General features: G+C 37.5%; 1 protein-coding gene across 2 annotated transcripts; it reads right to left on the reverse strand.

Annotated features, from left to right (window-relative positions):
* Window positions 1–3255: 3255 nt before the first annotated feature.
* LOC100329074 (aristaless homeodomain transcription factor) lies at window positions 3256–18270 on the reverse strand. Of its 2 annotated transcripts, none has more exon segments than NM_001171214.1 (5): window positions 3256–5237; window positions 5445–5636; window positions 7350–7481; window positions 15027–15367; window positions 18068–18270. In NM_001171214.1, coding segments are annotated over 4 exon segments (771 nt in total). In that variant the 5' UTR covers window positions 18177–18270; the 3' UTR covers window positions 3256–5237; window positions 5445–5447.
* Window positions 18271–20004: the final 1734 nt, after the last annotated feature.

A 20004-nucleotide genomic window follows, 5' to 3' on the forward strand; every position in this document is an offset into this window, starting at 1 on the left:
TTTAGATAACCCGATTTCAAACGAGGTATCACCGTTATTCGGTGTAGTCAAACCTGCGTAAATTATATTGACCACTCAAGGGACATTAAAATGGTCTTCAGAGACAGATATGTCTTTGTATGGACGTTGGATAATTAGTCCCCGTTCGAACATAGTCAGGAAAAGATGACTTATAATTCTATCACTATAATTCTATCTGGATCTCGTGCATAGACATATGTCCTTGATATGTCCTTTTACTACACAGACAGGATTGAAAATGGCCATTTTGTTATAACAAAAACAAAGTCCATACTATTTCTGGCATTTCTTGACTGATTCCACTCAACACACACACACACAAAAACCGCACAAATGCAACAAGCAAGAACTGTAACCACGGCAACTTTGATTGGCACATTAAAATTGTTTATTGCTTTCTCCTGCAAGTGCATGAAATTGTTTGCTTTCGTAACAAATTCTTTTCCTTGGGGTATCTGATGTACAACTCATCAGATGTTACTTTGAAAATAAGTGGCATTTGCAATGACTTGTTGTTTTATGATGGACCATTTCATACAGTTGACATAGTATTTGTTGCGAAAATATAAAATTAGTACTGTAGCAACAAAACACTTTTTTTACAGTTTTCACTCGTTATTTTCAGCAACATACGTAGCTTAGGTTTTGAGGTTTTTCGTTTTGCTGTAGTTCATTTTCATTGCCATTAGCAGAGTTATTTTTGTTTTTCAAATAACATTTTCCAGATAAAAAATAATAATATTCTCTGTAAATTAATAATTATCTGCTCGTAAAAAATGTTCTATGCTAGAAGAATAAAGATGAGAACGGATAATCGTACGAATAATCAGTGTGTTCACAATATTGCGTTATTATATACTGACCACAACTTTACTACTGACTTGTATACCACTATGAAAATGATAAAAGATTCAGCATACTTACTTGTATTCATACTTATCCTACAACGATCGATAAATTCTTGGGCATGGCTCGACTTAGACCTCGTATTTGTTATAAACTTTGCCATAAAATCACCGCATTGCCGGTGTACTACGGGAAGACGGAGTCAAAGCTCCCAAAGGGAGGGCTCCCTCGATCATCATTTTCAAACTTCTCTGACAAGCTGAAGGAAGTTGAAAATTTTAAGTCCCACAAAAAAATAAAAATAAAAAAGTTTAGAAGAAAGGACTTGGCGAATTTCTGCGTTTAATTTTTGTCGAAATTGTGAACTGAGCTGAAGAAGGAATCTTGGTATCATTTTCTGTCTCGAGCAGGCGACAATTTTGACACGAGGTCTGGGCTTGTGAAAACACAATTTATCTATTCAAGGTATTTGATTATGCCATTGCCATTTATCTCGTGTGCACTGCTAATTATCTTTACTATTAGACGTTGTTAGTATTGAAACCAACTGTATCGTCGAAGGCGAGATTAGTGACAACATGCGAAAGAACATATGTAGTTTTGTCCAGGGAACACTACATACGGATAACGGTAAAACTAATTAATAAACCAAAGTTAAGTCAGTGGCGGATCCAGAGGGGGTCCAGGGGGCCATGCCCCCCCCCAAACGCATGACGATTCATATCATCTGGATTACGCATAGCTTCTCTGCGATTTACGCTCTGTATATTTTAAGCGTAGCTTGGACCCACCCAATACATTTTGCTGGATCCGCCACTGATTCAAGTCTAGATAAAACAGATGTTTCATGATCAATTATTGCGATCGCTCATACTTTCACCAAATTTGAAATAGAAAGAGAGAGAGAGAGGCAGGTCAAACCACCAGTATATCGGTAATTTTCACTCCAAGAATAGAATCAATGCTCCATGAGTACCGCGACTCAAACTGATGAGCAGTGAATTCAACTGCTAGTAATGAAATTTCGTTGTGTAGTCTAAATAATTCCTTGGTCTAAGTATGTCGGTTGCATAATTCATATGTTATCGACATAATTCCTTATACCAAATGTCTTATTTGAAGATTTTTTTACTGTGGCGTCTAAAAGATTTATTCAGTGTGGCGTTTACAAGATTCATAGTAATACGCGTGGAATTTATAAGAGTCTATTGTATAAACGGTATAAGTTCACTAATTTGCATATATTTGCATACGAAGAGACAAATGTTGATTGACAGTAATTATACCACTCTTGGTCACATGACCCATTGTTCTGACCGTTGGTTCATTTAAAGAAGGTAGTAGGACTACCGAATAGAGGACTACTACCTTTTTTGGTTTATTTTACTAAATCCACACATGTCTCTTTGTCTTTGTGCTAGCTGTAAACCGACGACACTTGCATTTATTCGTGCAGAGTGTAATTTCTGCGTTCACCTGCTAAGTGTACTTGCTATATTGTGTAAACCGGCATTGCCTTAGCTACGTAACTGTGGCATATTTTGTAAACTGGCATTGTCTTAGCTACGTAACTGTGGCATATTTTGTAAACTGGCATTGTCTAAGCTACGTAACTGTGGCACATTTTGTAAATCGGCATTGTCCTAGCTACGTAACTGTGGCATATTTTGTAAACTGGCATTGTCTTAGCTACGTAACTGTGGCATATTTTGTAAACTGGCATTGTCTAAGCTACGTAACTGTGGCACATTTTGTAAATCGGCATTGTCCTAGCTACATAACTGTGGCATATTTTGTAAACCGGCATTGTCTTAACTACGTAACTGTGGCATATTTTGTAAACCGTTACTGTCTTAGCTACGTAACTTTGGCGTATTTTGTAAACTGCATTGTCTTAGCTACGTAACTTCGGCATATTTTGTAAATACACTCAGCTTTCGGCCTCGTGCGTTTACAAACTGCTACGAAAGGCTATAGAATTTACAGTTGTAAACGCACTCCAACTTGTGCGATTAACTACACTAAACGAAAGCCTGAATAATCGGTAGGTCACATGACTAAAATAGATTACAGTCCACAATACAGACATACACAACTACTTACTATGCTAACCAATATTTTTTTTGGAATTTGTAAGTAAGTATAATCTAATTGTGTAGACCTGACACAACCAACTCGAGGGATATTTCACGATGATATGATAACTCGTATGCATCAAATCACTAGATCTCATGTATACTTTACTGCCTTGGGCTTTGAACGATGGTTGTAGAACCCCTCCATCTTCTCGCCCGTAAATAATAAATAACGTGTATACAACAATGCCATGAACTGTCTGTTCGTAGTAGTGTCGTCAGTTTTGAATACGATAAATTACACTACGTCTTATTATAAAGATTATCACATCATTTTATTACTATAACCATAGAAACATCGAGGGACAGACATGAATATGTGTCTCAATGATTTGCAATATAAACAATATATCCCGTGCATTTTGCATGTGCATATTGTGGGGTCAACTCTAAGTTTAACCCGATTCCGTCTATCGTGTCGGGAATATATGGCTACATGATTGCATTCGGATATATTGCTACATGATTCCGTTTATCGTGTCAGGGATGTATTGCTACATGATTCCGTCTATCGTGTCAGGGATGTATTGCTACATGATTCCGTCCATTGTGTCAGGGATGTATTGCTACATGATTCCGTCTATCGTGTCAGGGATGTATTGCTACATAATTCCGTCTATCGTGTCGGGAATATACTGCTACATGATTGCGTTCGGATGTATTGCTACATGATTCCGTCTATCGTGTCAGGAATGTATTGCTACATAATTCCGTCTATCATGTCAGGGATGTATTGCTACATGATTCCGTCTATCGTGTCAGGGATGTATTGCTACATGATTCCGTCTATCGTGTCAGGGTTGTATTGCTACATGATTCCGCCTATCGTGTCAGGGATGTATTGCTACATGATTCCGTCTATCGTGTCGGGGTTGTATTGCTACATGATTCCGTTTATCGTGTCGGGGATGTATTGGTACATGATCCCGTCTATCGTGTCAGGGATGTATTGCTACATGATTCCGTCTATCGTGTCAGGGATGTATTGCTACATGATTCCGTCTATCGCGTCAGGGATGTATTGCTACATGATTCCGTTTATCGTGTCAGGGATGTATTGCTACATGATTCCGTCTATCGTGTCAGGGATGTATTGCTACATGATTCCGTCTATCGTGTCAGGGTTGTATTGCTACATGATTCCGTCTATCGTGTCAGGGATGTATTGCTATATGATTCCGTCTATCGTGTCGGGGTTGTATTGCTACATGATTCCGTTTATCGTGTCGGGAATGTATTGGTACATGATCCCGTCTATCGTGTCAGGGATGTATTGCTACATGATTCCGTCTATCGTGTCAGGGATGTATTGCTACATGATTCCGTCTATCGCGTCAGGGATGTATTGCTACATGATTCCGTTTATCGTGTCAGGGATGTATTGCTACATGATTCCGTTTACAGTGTCGGGGTTGTATTGCTACATGATTCCGTCTATCGTGTCGGGGTTGTATTGCTACATGATTCCGTTTATCGTGTCGGGGATGTATTGCTACATGACTCCATCTACAGTGTCGGGGTTGTATTGCTACATGATTCCGTTTATCGTGTCAGGGATGTATTGCTACATACGAACGGCAAGCTTTAAATATTTTAGAAAGAATAATAATTATATTGAATTCAATTATATACATCTAGCTTATTAAAAAAAATGGCTGCAATACCACCCGTTGTGTCGATGGTACTCTGGTCTCAACTGTTCCTGGTGTGGGGGTATTATTTGGTCCAATTAATTTATTCTGGTCATTTAGAACTCGAGTCTACTCAATATTAGACATTGTTTCAATCTGCCTCCTTCAACATCTTGAAGTGAAGGCAATAGTTCAAAAGATCAGTTACAGCACCGGGACAATCACAGAGTTCGAATCTCGTATGTATTGGCTATTTTCCGTAAGCACCTATAATATTTGAAGCTGTTGCCGTGTGATGTTCGAGTGCTGCACAGTGTTCTTTTGCTCGTAGTCTCAAAGCTGCTATACTGTTGCTCCGCCTTTCCGTGTCATTGCACAACTCGTTCCCATTGATCAGCGAACTTGTCGGTCGGGTTATTGATGTTGTCGACGTTGGTGGCGCTATAGAGGTGAGGGTTGAGGTAGCTACTCCCATAAAACTTGGTAAACTTGTATGCGGTGACATACAGGACGTATGCACATGCGGACTTTGTACGCTGGACACATCGATTGTGGTTGGCATCGCAGAAATATGAGATATTGCAGTCCACGGAGAATTCGGTATCTGAAATAAAGAAGAAAAAGGAATATGATTACGAAAATGAAGTAACTAAATTATTATTAATAATTATTATGTGTTAACACACTACATACACATGATTTTTCGAATTTATTTTTTCAATAATTTCCAATGATAACGTAGTATTTCAAGACTATTTAAAATGAAAAATAAAATATCATGTAATTGTAATTTGTTTTTAGAAAAACCAACCTCTCAGATTAATTCTTTCCTACTGGCCCAGACTGGAGGGGGGATATATGCTAGGCCAGTTCTTGTAATGTCCGGATATACCTCGGATTCATAGGATCCGAACTGGTTGTGTGTGCTACTAGGTAAGTGGAACAGCCTGGTATGCTCTCTCAAGTCTGGACCAGCAGGATGATGATGGTAATTTACACCGTTCTGAAATAAGTAACAATAAAACATAAAACGTCAGCCAAAAATAATGTGTTACAATATACCATTTTCACGAATCCAAATCCTCGTACGAAATATGCAATATACACATGTGTAACAAATCCGTGTCTATCTACTAGTATCTCTTTATTTGTGCAGTCTTGGTTATAATAGACAATTTACACCAAATTTGATATGTGTATTAAATATTACAAACTGCTTGCAACATACAAGCATAAGCAGGGATTGTTATTGTACGCAATGATAAACGCGCATGCGTATTAGAGAGTTTCAATGTCTGGTCAAACTAATACTTAGTTGGGTGCTACAACACAAGGTTTGTCAGCGTATCAAACAACAGTATTACAAATCACGTTCCTGTTTACACAAGGTAACATGCTAATACATAACAACCGGCATCAGGGTACTGTTAACGCTTAAGATAGAACGCCACCGAACAACCCCAGTGTGAGGGGGGGGGGGGTGATATACAAACAAACGACGATATATGTTTATATGATATTCACATGCCCTATAGTATGCCACGCATATAACTAAAGTGAATACTTAGTATGTCAAGGAATGATGCAGCGCTCTTCGAATGTAATATTTAACATTATCTACTCATGTCTAACACTACGAGGATTATATACGTCACACGGGCCCCACCCACATCGGACACTGATGAGCTGAGTACTACTAGTGTGTCGTATTGGACCACAGTCACTTGGGGGCTGAAAATCAATAAATACTAATTTTAAAAAAAAATGATCCGCTATACGTATATAAATAAACAAGTTGTGAAACACGGCACCTAGTAAATCGACACCCTGTCGGTTTCAAATGTCGATTTCTTACCTTAAAATGCGAAACAAAATTTTTAGGGGGGGGGGGGTCAGGTGTTACGTTAATAACCATTGTTCATAATCGCTAACTTGGTTTTATTCAAAACTGCACAAATCCCGCGTTTTCTGATGATATCCGACGATTTCATGAACGAAAATGGCCAGCAGCCAGAATCAAGGGGGATTCGCACAGAGTTCTGGGTAAATGAAGGAAATACTCGCTGTTACGGCACGCCTGATTGGCTGAAAATGAGTATGCGCACTTGATTTAACCAGAACTCTGTGCGAATCCCCCTTGATTCTGGCTGCTGGCCATTTTCGATCATGAAATTGTCGGATATCACCAGAAAACGCGCGATTTGTGCAGTTTTGAATAAAACCTAGTTAGCGATTATGAACAATGGTTATTAACATAACACCTGACCCCCTCTGCACTTTTTGTTTCGCATTTTAAGGTAAGAAATCAACATTTGAAACCGACAGGGTGTCGATTTACTAGGTGCCATGTTTCACAACTTGTTTATTTATATACGTATAGCGGATCATTTTTTTTTTGAAAATTAGTATTTATTGATTTTCAGCCCCCAAGTGACTGTGTATTGGACCCATATCGAACACTAGAAAGTTGAATACGTCACATGTGACTCAGATCAAGCACAACGTGATTTGTTTACGTCGTATAACCTCGCAATGAACACTACACGATTTGAATACGTTGTATTTCACCCATATTTATTACTACACAGCGTGACGATTAATTCTATAAACACGTGACTGCTAGTTACGATAATAAATACTAAATAAATAAATTGCTTATGAAATTATATTTTTGTAAAATTTACCAATACGAAAAGTATTTGGTTGTTATAATTACCTGTGTGTAACCATCTGGCCGTGGTGTAAATGGCATATCGTAGGCATTTCCATTAATACCAGGTGGCCGGACCGGAAGTTGACCAAATCTTTCCCTCTTTCGCCACTTGGCTCTTCGGTTTTGAAACCACACCTGGAAGAATTAGGAAATAACCTGTTGTTTGAAATCAAATAAATTTGAACATTGTTATGTCAACTTGTACATTTTAGAAACGGTGTTGTAAAGGGGTCTTCAAGTTAGAGTGTTGGCGCCCTCTGTAGTTCACAACGAATGCAATTTTAGTTCGTAGATATCACGTTCCACGTCGATCCCCCTGACGTTGATACCCGAGATATGAAACAATTGAGCATCCAATAATAATTCTAGTTTTAACTGAATATGACCATCTGACGAGTCTTGCCTTTCACATCACGTGTTATTATTCTACGATTTGAAGCAGGAATTCATATACGGATTACTTTACATCACATGCAGTTTACTGTCAGCCAATCACGTCCCGATCTATTTCGATGTGAATGGGTACACTGCGTTGCGCTACACACAGCCATATCAGCAACGATGACGAGTTTTCGTGATCTGTTGCATTGTGAACGATAAAAATGCGTGGCGCCATATCTCTAACATATATTGTAGCCATAGCAACAATAATAACGTGTTTTCGTGATCTGTTCCATTGTGATGATAACACTGCATGGCGCCACACACGGCCTACACAGTAGTCATAGTATTTCGTGTTTTAAAAAGTATACACTTATTAAGAAAGTAATAAGGTATGAGTGTGTATTTTATTAGGAATAGTCTATTGATAGGTCAGCGGCATTTAATACGTGGGGATTGGGTTACCCTAACCACGTATAACCTAGACTCTTTAGATTGGCAAATCACAGCAAGTTAACAAACATACATAGGTACAAATATCGCATAACAGTGATTGAATTCAAAATTAACTCCACAGCACCCTGGCTGTTGTTATCCCCGCCACGAAAGAATTTAATAATCAGTTTATAGACACGTGATCTCAGCCGCTGGCTTCCATCTCCACTCTCCTCACTCTAGCACGTTTTCTTAGCTTGTAAATGCACATACTTCCTTGATTATATTCTTTTAGCCCTATTTCAGACCGTACCTGGTCACAAAGGGCGACGGAGCGCCAATTTATTTCGTGATATACGTCTCATATGCACGAATTGCGCCCTCTATATATTCCACGAAGTAAACACATACTCATCATCTGATAAACCGTTTAAGAAGCGAATTGAAAAAAACAAAACATTATACCCCATAACAGAGCGTATAACTATCCTTCTCGGGACATTTTACTCCGTATAAGCGGAAATGTCCGGGTGTCAAATGACTCGAACATTGCCAGCGATAAATACGATGAGTTATGAGATGAGACAATGGTGTCCATACCCAAATATCAAATATCAATAAATACCAAATCAAGTAATTAACTTTTCATATTTGATTTGATTAGTTTTATATATGTCGTTAAATAGTTACGTCCATTACGTTTGGCGTTGGAATGCCCACACTCTCCAGTAGATTCACTTTAAGAGAGGAAATATAAAATTAAATCAAACTGAGATGTTACTGATACAGCAAGTGTGGCGTCCGAGTACAATGTGTTGTTGAAGTTACCACTAGTTCCAATGAAAACATGCTATCCCACAATTGGTACTCTCAGACAAATAGTTATACTATTATGTTATTGTTTGAGCCAATGGTGTAATATCTGCGAATACGTTCCTAACGTTACTCGCAATGTAAATATTACGAGTTTAAGAAATTATATTGTGAACCCTACTGGAAACACGAACAACGGACACACTTCTTAATTACGCAAATGAAAACACAGTATAGACGGACGATTATCGTATAGACACCACTATCATACCAAGTGCCGCCATATCGGACTTTACTTTCTCCATGTATGTACCACATCAATCTATCCCAGCGAGAATACTTTCGATATTTTGTTTGCCTTGCATGTAAAGCTCGTTGTCATGGAAATAAGTTATTCATTCAACCCCATCACATGCACCTACAAATACCTTGCCGCAGGGTGACACCGCTAGCTAGAGGGCACCGCGATGAAGTAAACAGTTGTGGTTGTGCATTAATTATGTTTTATTAGCCGCGCACTGCAGCTTCTCAACACACACAAACATATAATGAAATCACAGTCAATTGAGGGCGTCATTCAACAAACTGGTACTGTTTAGTATAATTCTCCCCGACTTTCCACGGCTACGCCACGCTAAAAAAGCAGGTAGCGGGAAAAAATGGAAACCAACTTATAATGAATTGCACTGATCTAATTATTTTGATTTCCAGCCATCGTGACCGTAAGTGAATCTGAACATTCTATATATACGGACAAGAAAACACGCGATGTGAACGCTGTGTTCAAATACCGATTTTGCGAATAAACCGACCCCAAACTGGTTATAGTAGCCCCCACCGAGGCGTTCTTTTACACGGATAACGGCGGCCACGTTTGATGATGTTGTCGGCTGTGTCATACTGTATGCCATACCCTGTCCAATTTATTTGTTCATATGTAGGCAGCGATACTCGACACTTTAAGTTAATCAAAAAGAACGCTGCGTGTTAATTATATGGAGTCTGCTGCACATACTGAACTATAACAAGACGCACGTATCCACATTCCCATTCCGTATTTCCATATTATATATCGTATGACGAAGACAGTTACAAAGGACAGTGCATCCCAAAAGATGTAAATTGAAAGAAAGATGCGGATAATCTAAATTCATCAAATTCTTTACTAGGCGAAAGGTTCTATCAAATAAAATACAAAGAGCAAATAAAAAGGGGGCATCGAATACAACATACTATAAATAAGTTATGATACTCTGTATCAGACTAGAAAAGTGTGGGACGAGGGGCTTGAACTCGCTTGAAAGTAACCCGTTCTAATAGGGCGGGTGTTAGAACTGCGATCCCCTCCGCTCTGCTCAGAGAGTGTTGCATAGCCGAATGGATAGGAGACAAATTTGATTAGTACATATACACTCATCGTGTAGTAAACGGCTTTCCAACTCATACCATGTACGGTTTATACATTACACAGCACACAGCGTCGACAACTTAAAACCTTTGAAACGCATCAATTCAATCGGAGTTCCAAATATGTTTAGGCGTCCTCGTTTCGTCATTTGCAGATAGATTCCAACTCAAATTTCAAGCGATCAATGTTTCTCTCATTTCATTTTCATCAACTTTCTCACGGCATGATTTATTGCTCCCAAAACCATCTTGAACCAATTTATCGTGCGTTTTGACATTTACAACACGAGTTGAAAAAGCAGATGTTTCATTTTCAATTCATGTATGATTTGTTTTGCAAGTGTACGTTTTTGTTTGTCGTTACGGATATCTGCATCGCTTGAAACAGAAACAACGCGACACAAAATTTACACGATGTATGTATATTTTATCTGTATATGGTTTGAGAAAGAATATCGCAACAAAGAGAATTTTGGTTGTTGTCTGAGTAATTACTATAAATTAATATCAGTTGGAAAGAATACATAAATTCTCTGTTATTAAGACCGTAAAAATACAGACATTTCCTGCGCTGCCAGCATTACTTAGATCTCCCGTGATTACGTGGCATAATATAACGCTAAGTTATCGTGCGAATAAGTAAGGGTTTGTCGAAGTGTGTCTCCAATTATTCTATTAGCTTTATTAAATTAGTCAATTTCCTTCATTTCCATGTTCTTGTTATTGATCCATATAAACACATAGAATGATCCATACACTACACAGTATGACCAAATCAAGGCAGTCTGTGCTCTGTGTATAGTCGACTACTAATCAAATTCCAATAGCTTGTACTATAAGGGCCGCTTCCTGCGTATATTATCATACCCATGGTTTGCGCTGCAAGTTTTTTCTTCGCTGATTAAAGTTGAAAAAGACAAACAGTTGCGATTACTCTGCAAATAAATCATTACCGGTGTGTTTGACACATTCTCCAGCGTGGAGCCGAGGTGTTTTGAACTCGCCCGCAACTCTTGAACTCAGACTCAACTACGTTGAATAGCAGTATTCGCTTGTTTAAATGATCTAACACTGGCAATCAAGGACAAGTAGTGAATTAAGCAGTGAAACGTATATCACAGCTTAAACACTTCATTTCAATACCGGCAATACATAGACGGTAATTGGTATAGTCTTAAATATACAGGGGGTTAATTTGACTTGGACGTTAACACGATCACATCGTCCACGATACGTCTAATCACTGACGCAACTTGGCGCTCTCTCAAAAACTAAAATATAATACACTGACAAAACAGAGTGGCGGTATAAACGATATCTCATATAACATTATTCTGCATTTTAACTTCATTAATCAACAGAATGAGTAATAAGATATGCTTTCACAAAACCTCCAAGATAAACATTGGTCAATTTTTAGATTTAGCAGGTTAATCTGGCTGGTCGGTACTAACAAATATAAACTGTTATTTTTTGGTCGAACGGTCGGCACGCGTAGTGTTTCGGGATAAGAGCTTAATTAACCTCAAATGTTGGTGAAAATAATCCCACATTACGGGTTGACATGGTTTGATGTTTGCGAAGGTTGGAAAGTCATAACCCCTCCGAAGATGGACAAATTGTAATTAAATACCATACGTATTTAGATTGTAATATTACTTGTCTATGTTATGAGGAAATTACTCAAAGTATAAAAAAATAGTAATGTTGTTCTTCAAAAATCTTAGATTTACACTATATTAATCAGTTGTTTATTAGCCCATCCAAGGTAAAGGATGGAATGATTTTTGAAAATAAATATATTAATTTCAGCGACACCGGTGTACTTTGAAATCCAATGCCGTAAAAAATGTGTCATATGAATCACTAGCAATGAGCTATCAAGTTTTAATTTGGCCTTCAGTGCATGAGGCGAGTCACCGTGGCGTTACCCGAAAATGCAACACAAGTACGCCGTGACGTTCAATTATGTTCAATACCGGTGCTTTCAAAATGTGTATACTACTTATATATTTAAGCTTACGTAAACATGTACAGTGCGCGTCAGCTCTGTCGTATTACGGATCAATGGACAGGATGAACAGATAACCGTGCCGAGAGAGACTAACAAATAACAATTAGGTCGGAGTGGCCGTTCTTAAAGAATTATGAACATTTTTAATTATTTTCATTAAGACTAAAATTACAATGCGGACTCGAAATCCGAGTGACAAGAATCAACAACAACAACATTGAGTTGTCAACTAAAATTTTTCGACGCATTTCTTCGTGAGTCGAGAGTTATGAACACCCAGTACGTTTTCTATATTTACATTTTTTCCCCCAACACCCGGACTACTTTCGGACATTTTTGAGATAGTCTTTAATCTACTAGAGTTTAATTTTGGTTATTTGAGGCACTTGTCTCTCGGTAGGACGCAATCAAATGCACTGGTAGTCACTAATTACAGGGGTCAATCATCGCATTACTGAACGCCAGTTATTCCAGTCTCTTGACTATAATAAATATCACAGCGGTAAGTTGCGCTAATCAAATATTTCAAGTCGTTTTTGAAATTAACTGTCTGTTTAAAAGGTTCAACTATTTGATTTAGTTGATGAATTGTCTGCCCTCTCCATGCCGATCCTAATGAAATGCATTTTTCTCGAAATTGTTTTGCAAGTTGTCTTGTCTCGTGTTATAATCGGCGTGTTGCCATCAATAAAACCCAACCACCACAAGTAGTGTATATATCGAACGTGACAGTATCTCTCTATTCAGGAGAATGTGACCTGTAAATCGGTGAAGTTAATAACATTTTTTATTCCAGTGCATTAACTTTAAATATGAAAATACATGACACTCTTTGAATCCACGTACATACATACTCCGGCGAGTTTCCATCGAAAATGACAGGATCATATTATAATATATATAATTCAATATTGCAGTATAAATTCGAGTATTTCACTAATGTGTATCATATTAAATTGAGATATAAAGGATAATGTGGGATGGTATCGCTCATGATGTCACTCATTCTGTCAAGAGTACTTGTTATTAAGTCGTTAAACATAGTTAACATTTTTCTCGTAAATGAAATAGTAGGAGGGGCAGAAATTAGACACAATATACATAATGATAATACAGCATGTTATTCTAGTCGACAATTTTAATAATAATGCTCGACATGATATAGTAGGAAGAACATAGTATCTGCCAAGAATATTTACCTCATACACAGCCACGAATATCTACGATTGGTAACCATGGTACATCTCATCCACTCAAATCATCATAATATGCGTGTGTTTTGTCTTATGAAATTTTGTGTATCGCACAACACGGTCTGGGCAATTTTAAAGACATTATTGAGAATGGATATAAATGTTAAGACAACGTTTTAAATAAGGAAATATGGCAATCAAATGTTAAAAATTACCGTTTTTTTTTAATCTCAGAAATTGACCGTTCACGTGTCTACCTGTCATTGTCTTGTGTATTTTGAAAAAAAACCTGTTTGTAATGGGTTTACTACAAGGATAATTTGAACTAGTTAAGTTGATGATAATATAATATGTAATAATGATAATTATAAATTTCTGTTGCCATGACAATCATTTTGTATATACACCGGTATGCTACAATCATGTTCACCAGTGCCTATGATGTCATATTTACCCACAATACTTTGTTGGAGAATCAAGATGGTGGATTACACAACTTGGGCTGAAGAAAAGTTACATAAATACATGTACTTTAAAAATCTGTAAATTGCATTCGCCAGTATTTTTTTTGAGCTATTTCATTTAGGATTAGTATGTCGTTAACCTAGACTGACAGTTTAAACATAATTATCTAAGTAAAAACTGAAATTCATAGTATTTCGGTGTGCTGGAACCAGTTTCTTGGTGTTCTGTCTACCAGCAACACAGTCACCATAACGACGCTCATTTGAAGTATTGCGGTTAGTACATTTAAGGTAGTTGGATACCGTTCAAACATATAGCCAGATTTCTTTACGTTTACAATATGGCTTTATGTTATGTTGTTGCACATGAAATCAAAATGAATAAGTAAGGCCCTGAACTAATACCGCACAAAGAAAAAAATTCTCAAACACCCTAACATTTTTTTGTGTCAATCACTATTGCTTCCAATGGTGAACATTTTCGTCATATTTCATACCTATCGTGTGGTTATAAAATGTTGGGTACTTGTGATTATGAATTATTGGGAAATTTTGACGAATAATATTTATTTTCATAGCTGCAAAAAGGCACATTTTTTCATTTTTGAGTAGTTTTTCTAAAACCAATTACTTCATACCGCGTAAATAAAAGATCAAAGTCGATGTTTTGACTCACGATTTCACTTTCAAAACAAATAAACGTGATAACGTTTTGCAAATAGGATACAAATTTACACGTGGATACAAGACATAGAATGCGGTTCACTGTTAAGAGCATAGGGGCATTCACATGGCAAATTTTATGTTTATTGCGAAAAGGATAGATACAAAAAAAAGTCGGTAAAAAATAATAATACAAAGGGTGCCTTGACAATTGCGTTAACTGGATCGAACACGCGCTGCAGTAAGTCTCTACGCAACATTTTAAATGTACAACGATTTATTTGCAATGATAAATAAATGTGTGCCATACCTGGACTCGTGCTTCCGTGAGATCACACCTCAGAGCTAACTGTTCTCTGCTGTATACGTCGGGATAATGGGTACGTTGGAACACCTTTTCCATCTCGTCTAATTGGAAACTGGTAAATGTTGTACGGTTTCTGCGCTTCTTTCTTTTACTGCTATCAGACGTGTCGCTTTGTTCTGTGCCTTCTTTATTTTCGTCTTGATCAGATATTAGATCCCCTTTCGAGTCAACTTCATCCTGCTCCAGTTTATCTTCTTCCGTATTGCTATTGTTATTTTTGTCCTCATTGCTCATAATCTCTTCTTTTGTTTCCGACATGTTCATTTCCTCCTTTTCACGACCCACTGATTAATAAATAAAAAAATAAATAAAAAAAATAATATATATGAGGATGCTAATTGATTAAAACGTCGTCATGGATACGGTTATTGTTTAATTAAATATTACTGTACAAGTTTATGTAACGGGCACGAGCTATTATAAGCTTGGTTTAAACAGATGTTTAAATTAAAACGAGGAATTGTTTATATAGATACGGCTACGGAGCGGTTATTCTATCATCAATAAACAGATGTTTAAACGCGCACATTCACCATGACTTCAAAAACTCCGTACAAGTGGTTGTAATTTACAAATAAAACACTTGATCAGAGTTGACTGTATGATGCGATCGCAAGCATCCCAGTAACAGTACGGTTAAACACAGAGTCATTCGGGGTCGCACTATACTCATTGTCGCTTATGAACTGACACACATATTAGCTCATATCTAAAGACTTTCTCTTCTTATGCGGGGGTCTAATGCATGGCAGGCTTCCATTCCACTATACCACTGTGTCTGAAGTGAAACACACCGGAACACAACTCAGTAATACTTTCTTCATGTACACCTCTATGGCATTAAATACATAGGCCACTACTCCCAAGCCAACACTGCGTTCTGTTGATTTTCACATCTGGTATAGCGGTAATCCGCCTTCAGTTGAAATTTTAGCGTAAAATAATAACTATGTTGGGAATGTCTTCTGCTAAGATCATTTCCGTACTCGCATATTTTCCTGTTCCCCCGAGGGTTAAAGTTTGGTTTACTGATCAGTTTGCGTTACATTCGGTAACAATCCACCCTTGTAATAGACCACTAACATTTTATAGGAAGAAAACGCTGTTATTTTTTTATTGATCGATATTCAGGAAACCTCTCTCTCATATTCTTGTTTTGTTGTTATTTTAGTAGTTCACGGCTTATTCACAGTAAATATTGATAATATGATTTATTATCTATATTCAGGCGCGTTCATCTGAACCACAGAAGTAAAATTTTACAAAAACAAAAACAAAACAAAAAAAAAAAAAAAAAAAACGAACTGCTCAAAATGTCCTCTGGAACAGCCAATCTCTTATCTAGACGATTAGTAATAGAAACAGCAATACAAGATAACAAACACAAATAAAAATAAATTGACTAATTTTCTGACAAAATTTCTGGGATCCTGACAGAAAGGATCACACTGGTATACATTTGAATTGTACTGTGACTTAGTAGAAGAATCAGTATCACCTAGAACTTCAGTACACCCACGCTAGTGTACACGTGTTCGCAACATAGATAACAAATTGTTCAGTGTACAATTTTAATGTATTTCTAGATTTGAACTGAATATTGCTGTTTATTGGTGTCAGTGCAAAACGTAAAATGGAACTTTAATTCCGCATATGAGGTTTTGATGAAAATTACAATAAAATAATAAATTGCGAAGACATAAAAATACACTAACATTACAGAAAAAAAAAACCAAGTATGACGCTCAAGTTTCTAGACAAAAAGCTGATTAATTTGTAATTTTTGAAGCAGCTGGTTTAAGTATTTCACTGTTAATTGAATGTATTAACGTATGGGAAACTATTGTTGAAATTACGCGGACAGTTGGAATGCTCCTTTTCAACCGTCGAATATAGGAGTGGCATCACGGAGTGTGCTGGTTTCCTTTTAGTAGGATTAGCGACTATTCCTTTTTAATTATACTCCCCGAATTAGTAAGTACTACTCCTACAAGCGAGTATGCTACAAAAGACGGCTGGGTTCCTACTTGTAAGTGGGGGAAACAAACATGCAGTCTTTTCAACAATAAACACGACAGCGATTCGACACGCGATCCCTTCCTGTTATCACGTCGTTATTGTTTATTTTTAAAAATAATAAAATTTCAAAACACTATTTCCCATAGCGATTAATGTCAATTGAATTAGCCTTTCTGTCCACCCATTCATACACTGCCTAAACTGGTGTAATTGAAACTTTTAACGGCAAATTTGTGAATGTTAAAGAGGGAAGCAGTGTCAGTATATGTCAACGCAATAAAATACATCAATGTCTCTGACAGACTGGAATAACAGATGTTGGCAAGGAATAGACACCCACTATATCAAATGATGTTTAACTATAATCCATCTACTTTAACAAATTACTTTCACAAATCACCATTGAAGTGGCTATAAAGAAACGATCATCACGTTACTTTGCAATCCGCAGTTTTGGGGTGTTTCATTGGTATCGACGCGATAGATTAGTAGGCCCGAATGCTGGAATGCCGGCCAGGGTATGTCCATGTGTAGTCACAAAGACCGCGGACACACCGAAACATCTGGCAATGTAATGTCTTCAACTAGGGAATGGGATATGGTCGTGGTACAGCAATCGAAACTACCCAAAGACGAGATCCGTCAGTGGCGGTGTATGATATGCAGGATGTTAGATCGGTATTTCACCGCCGCTTTATATCCACGACACTGATACTGACACGTTGGCTCTACTTGCGGCAAAGTGTATGGCCACAGTCATATTAATCGCGGCAAGTGAATATATTACAACAGCGTGTCTTAGAGCTTGTCCATGTACTATCGCACCAACACAATACACGAATACATTCACAATATACAAACTGTAAGTTAGTTTCCAAAACAGCTTTGAGAAAATAAACAATCGATGGTTACACGCTACGTATCTTAACGAAATACTAACAAAAACAGAAATATAGTTACTTTACCTTTAAAACTGCTGATATATGCTGCTTTAGATTTGTTGTTTCCCAGTATATCGTCTATTGAATGATTAGCTGGGGTGTTGTTATTGCTATATACACTGTTGCTCTGCATCTCTTCCTATAATGATACTGAGGCCGACCAATTAACACGTCTAAATTAAAACCATCTATGTGGCTGTTGTTAATTTCAAGATCACGAGGGAACACGGACACGTTCTAGTTATTGGGAATCGACAGTCTTTCCAAGTGCCCGGATCGGATATAGGAACATTAATCTTAACACGTCTTAATTTACATATATGCAAATTTTAACCAATGGCGGTAGAAACCTGGTTCAAATCAAGTAATGCTAATAAAATTAGTTTTCTTTTATGTGTACCGCTTTGCTTGTCTATAGCATGACTACTGCGCGATAACCCACTGTGGCATGCATGCACTTTAAATTGGATAGGGTGTATTTTTAGTCACAACGGTACATGTGATACAGTATAGTTTCGTGGCAAGCGTTCGAGATATTTCACCAATCACACACCATCTCTCAAGTGGTATGAACACACTGGGACTTTTTTTTTGATAAATCCAACATGTTCGAATGTTGTGTTGTCTTTTGCCGATTCATTTAAAGCGAACATTGTTAATGCTCACGGGCAGATATACCTAGTAATCTAAATGAAATATTGCACCTCCAAAGCAATCGTTTTACGTGTGATGCTGCGTTCAATTTCAAGCTTGTCAACTGCTGTCCTACAGCTGGGAACACTTCGTTAACCCCAACTGTGCGCGAAGTCTATCACCGATCCTCTGTTCTCGCAACATTTGCCGCCTTGGTTAAAATCAGTTGTTTTGATAGCGTGGTCTATCGGTGTTCCCCCATATGACTCAATTAATTAAAAGAAATGAGACTGATAACAAATGTTTTCCAAGTTAGAGCCGATAGCTGTCCCACTCGCGCGGAGGAATGTTAATCGAGCGGCAAATAGCTGTAAGATTCAGAGTCCTTTTGCTGTTTTTGTTCCACCTAATTGAATTTATTAAGTAGTTAAGAAGTCAGCTTCATGCCTGCTATTTTGTTAATCCCGTCAATTATATATTCAATGTCAGTAGAGCCTGCCCTACTGTGACTGGTCCTTACCCCATGCAAACTAAATCCAATCACACAACGCAATAGGACGCCTACCAAAACACTATAACATATGTGCACACACATTCTCTTAAGATAACCCAAACTCTTAGTTGTCAAAAACATGTAGGGACACTATTTACGGTAACCGCTTCATAGATAGGAAGTTTGTCAGATTTAATTTCCGAGTGAAACAAATACCTTTGTGGAAAGAAAGCGCTGCGTTTCAAGTCTATCGTGATGATGATATACTAAGCCGTGTAAAGCTGAAAGTACGGAGGGTGGGTGTGGTTGAAGACCGAGGGATGGAATCTTTATAATCATATTTACGGAGTGGTCTATAATTATGTGTTCACGCTCCGAGCGTTTGAATTAACCTGTGTCACCCTGTTTAATTTTCGACGAGTGTACGTAAATCAACACGCTAACATTAGCACTCAGGTTTTTAAAGCATATACAATTTATTCACGGCGAAGGAACGAGGAACGATTTTATTCCCGGGGCCCATAAAATAATAGAATGCGAGTAGAACAATTGTTTTTCATGAAAAACGTATCAGTTACATACAATATTACGACTGAGTAAATATATTTAAAGGACCCCGTTGTTAACACGGAAATACACTGTTACTGCTACAACACACATATCAACTGAAGATGCACAAATGGTATACTTGGATACGGAATACTTTTCTTTAATTTTTAAATTACATTTGTGTCAACCGAGTAGTACTTTTTAATATTATAGTAAAATCCGCCATTTTTCCACAGTACTTTGAACACAGTATGCCATTGTGAAAATTAGATATTAACCTTACTCT

This window comes from Saccoglossus kowalevskii, chromosome 1 (genome assembly GCF_978046115.1).
Source record: "Saccoglossus kowalevskii chromosome 1, keSacKowa6.1, whole genome shotgun sequence".
Taxonomy (NCBI): domain Eukaryota; kingdom Metazoa; phylum Hemichordata; class Enteropneusta; family Harrimaniidae; genus Saccoglossus; species Saccoglossus kowalevskii.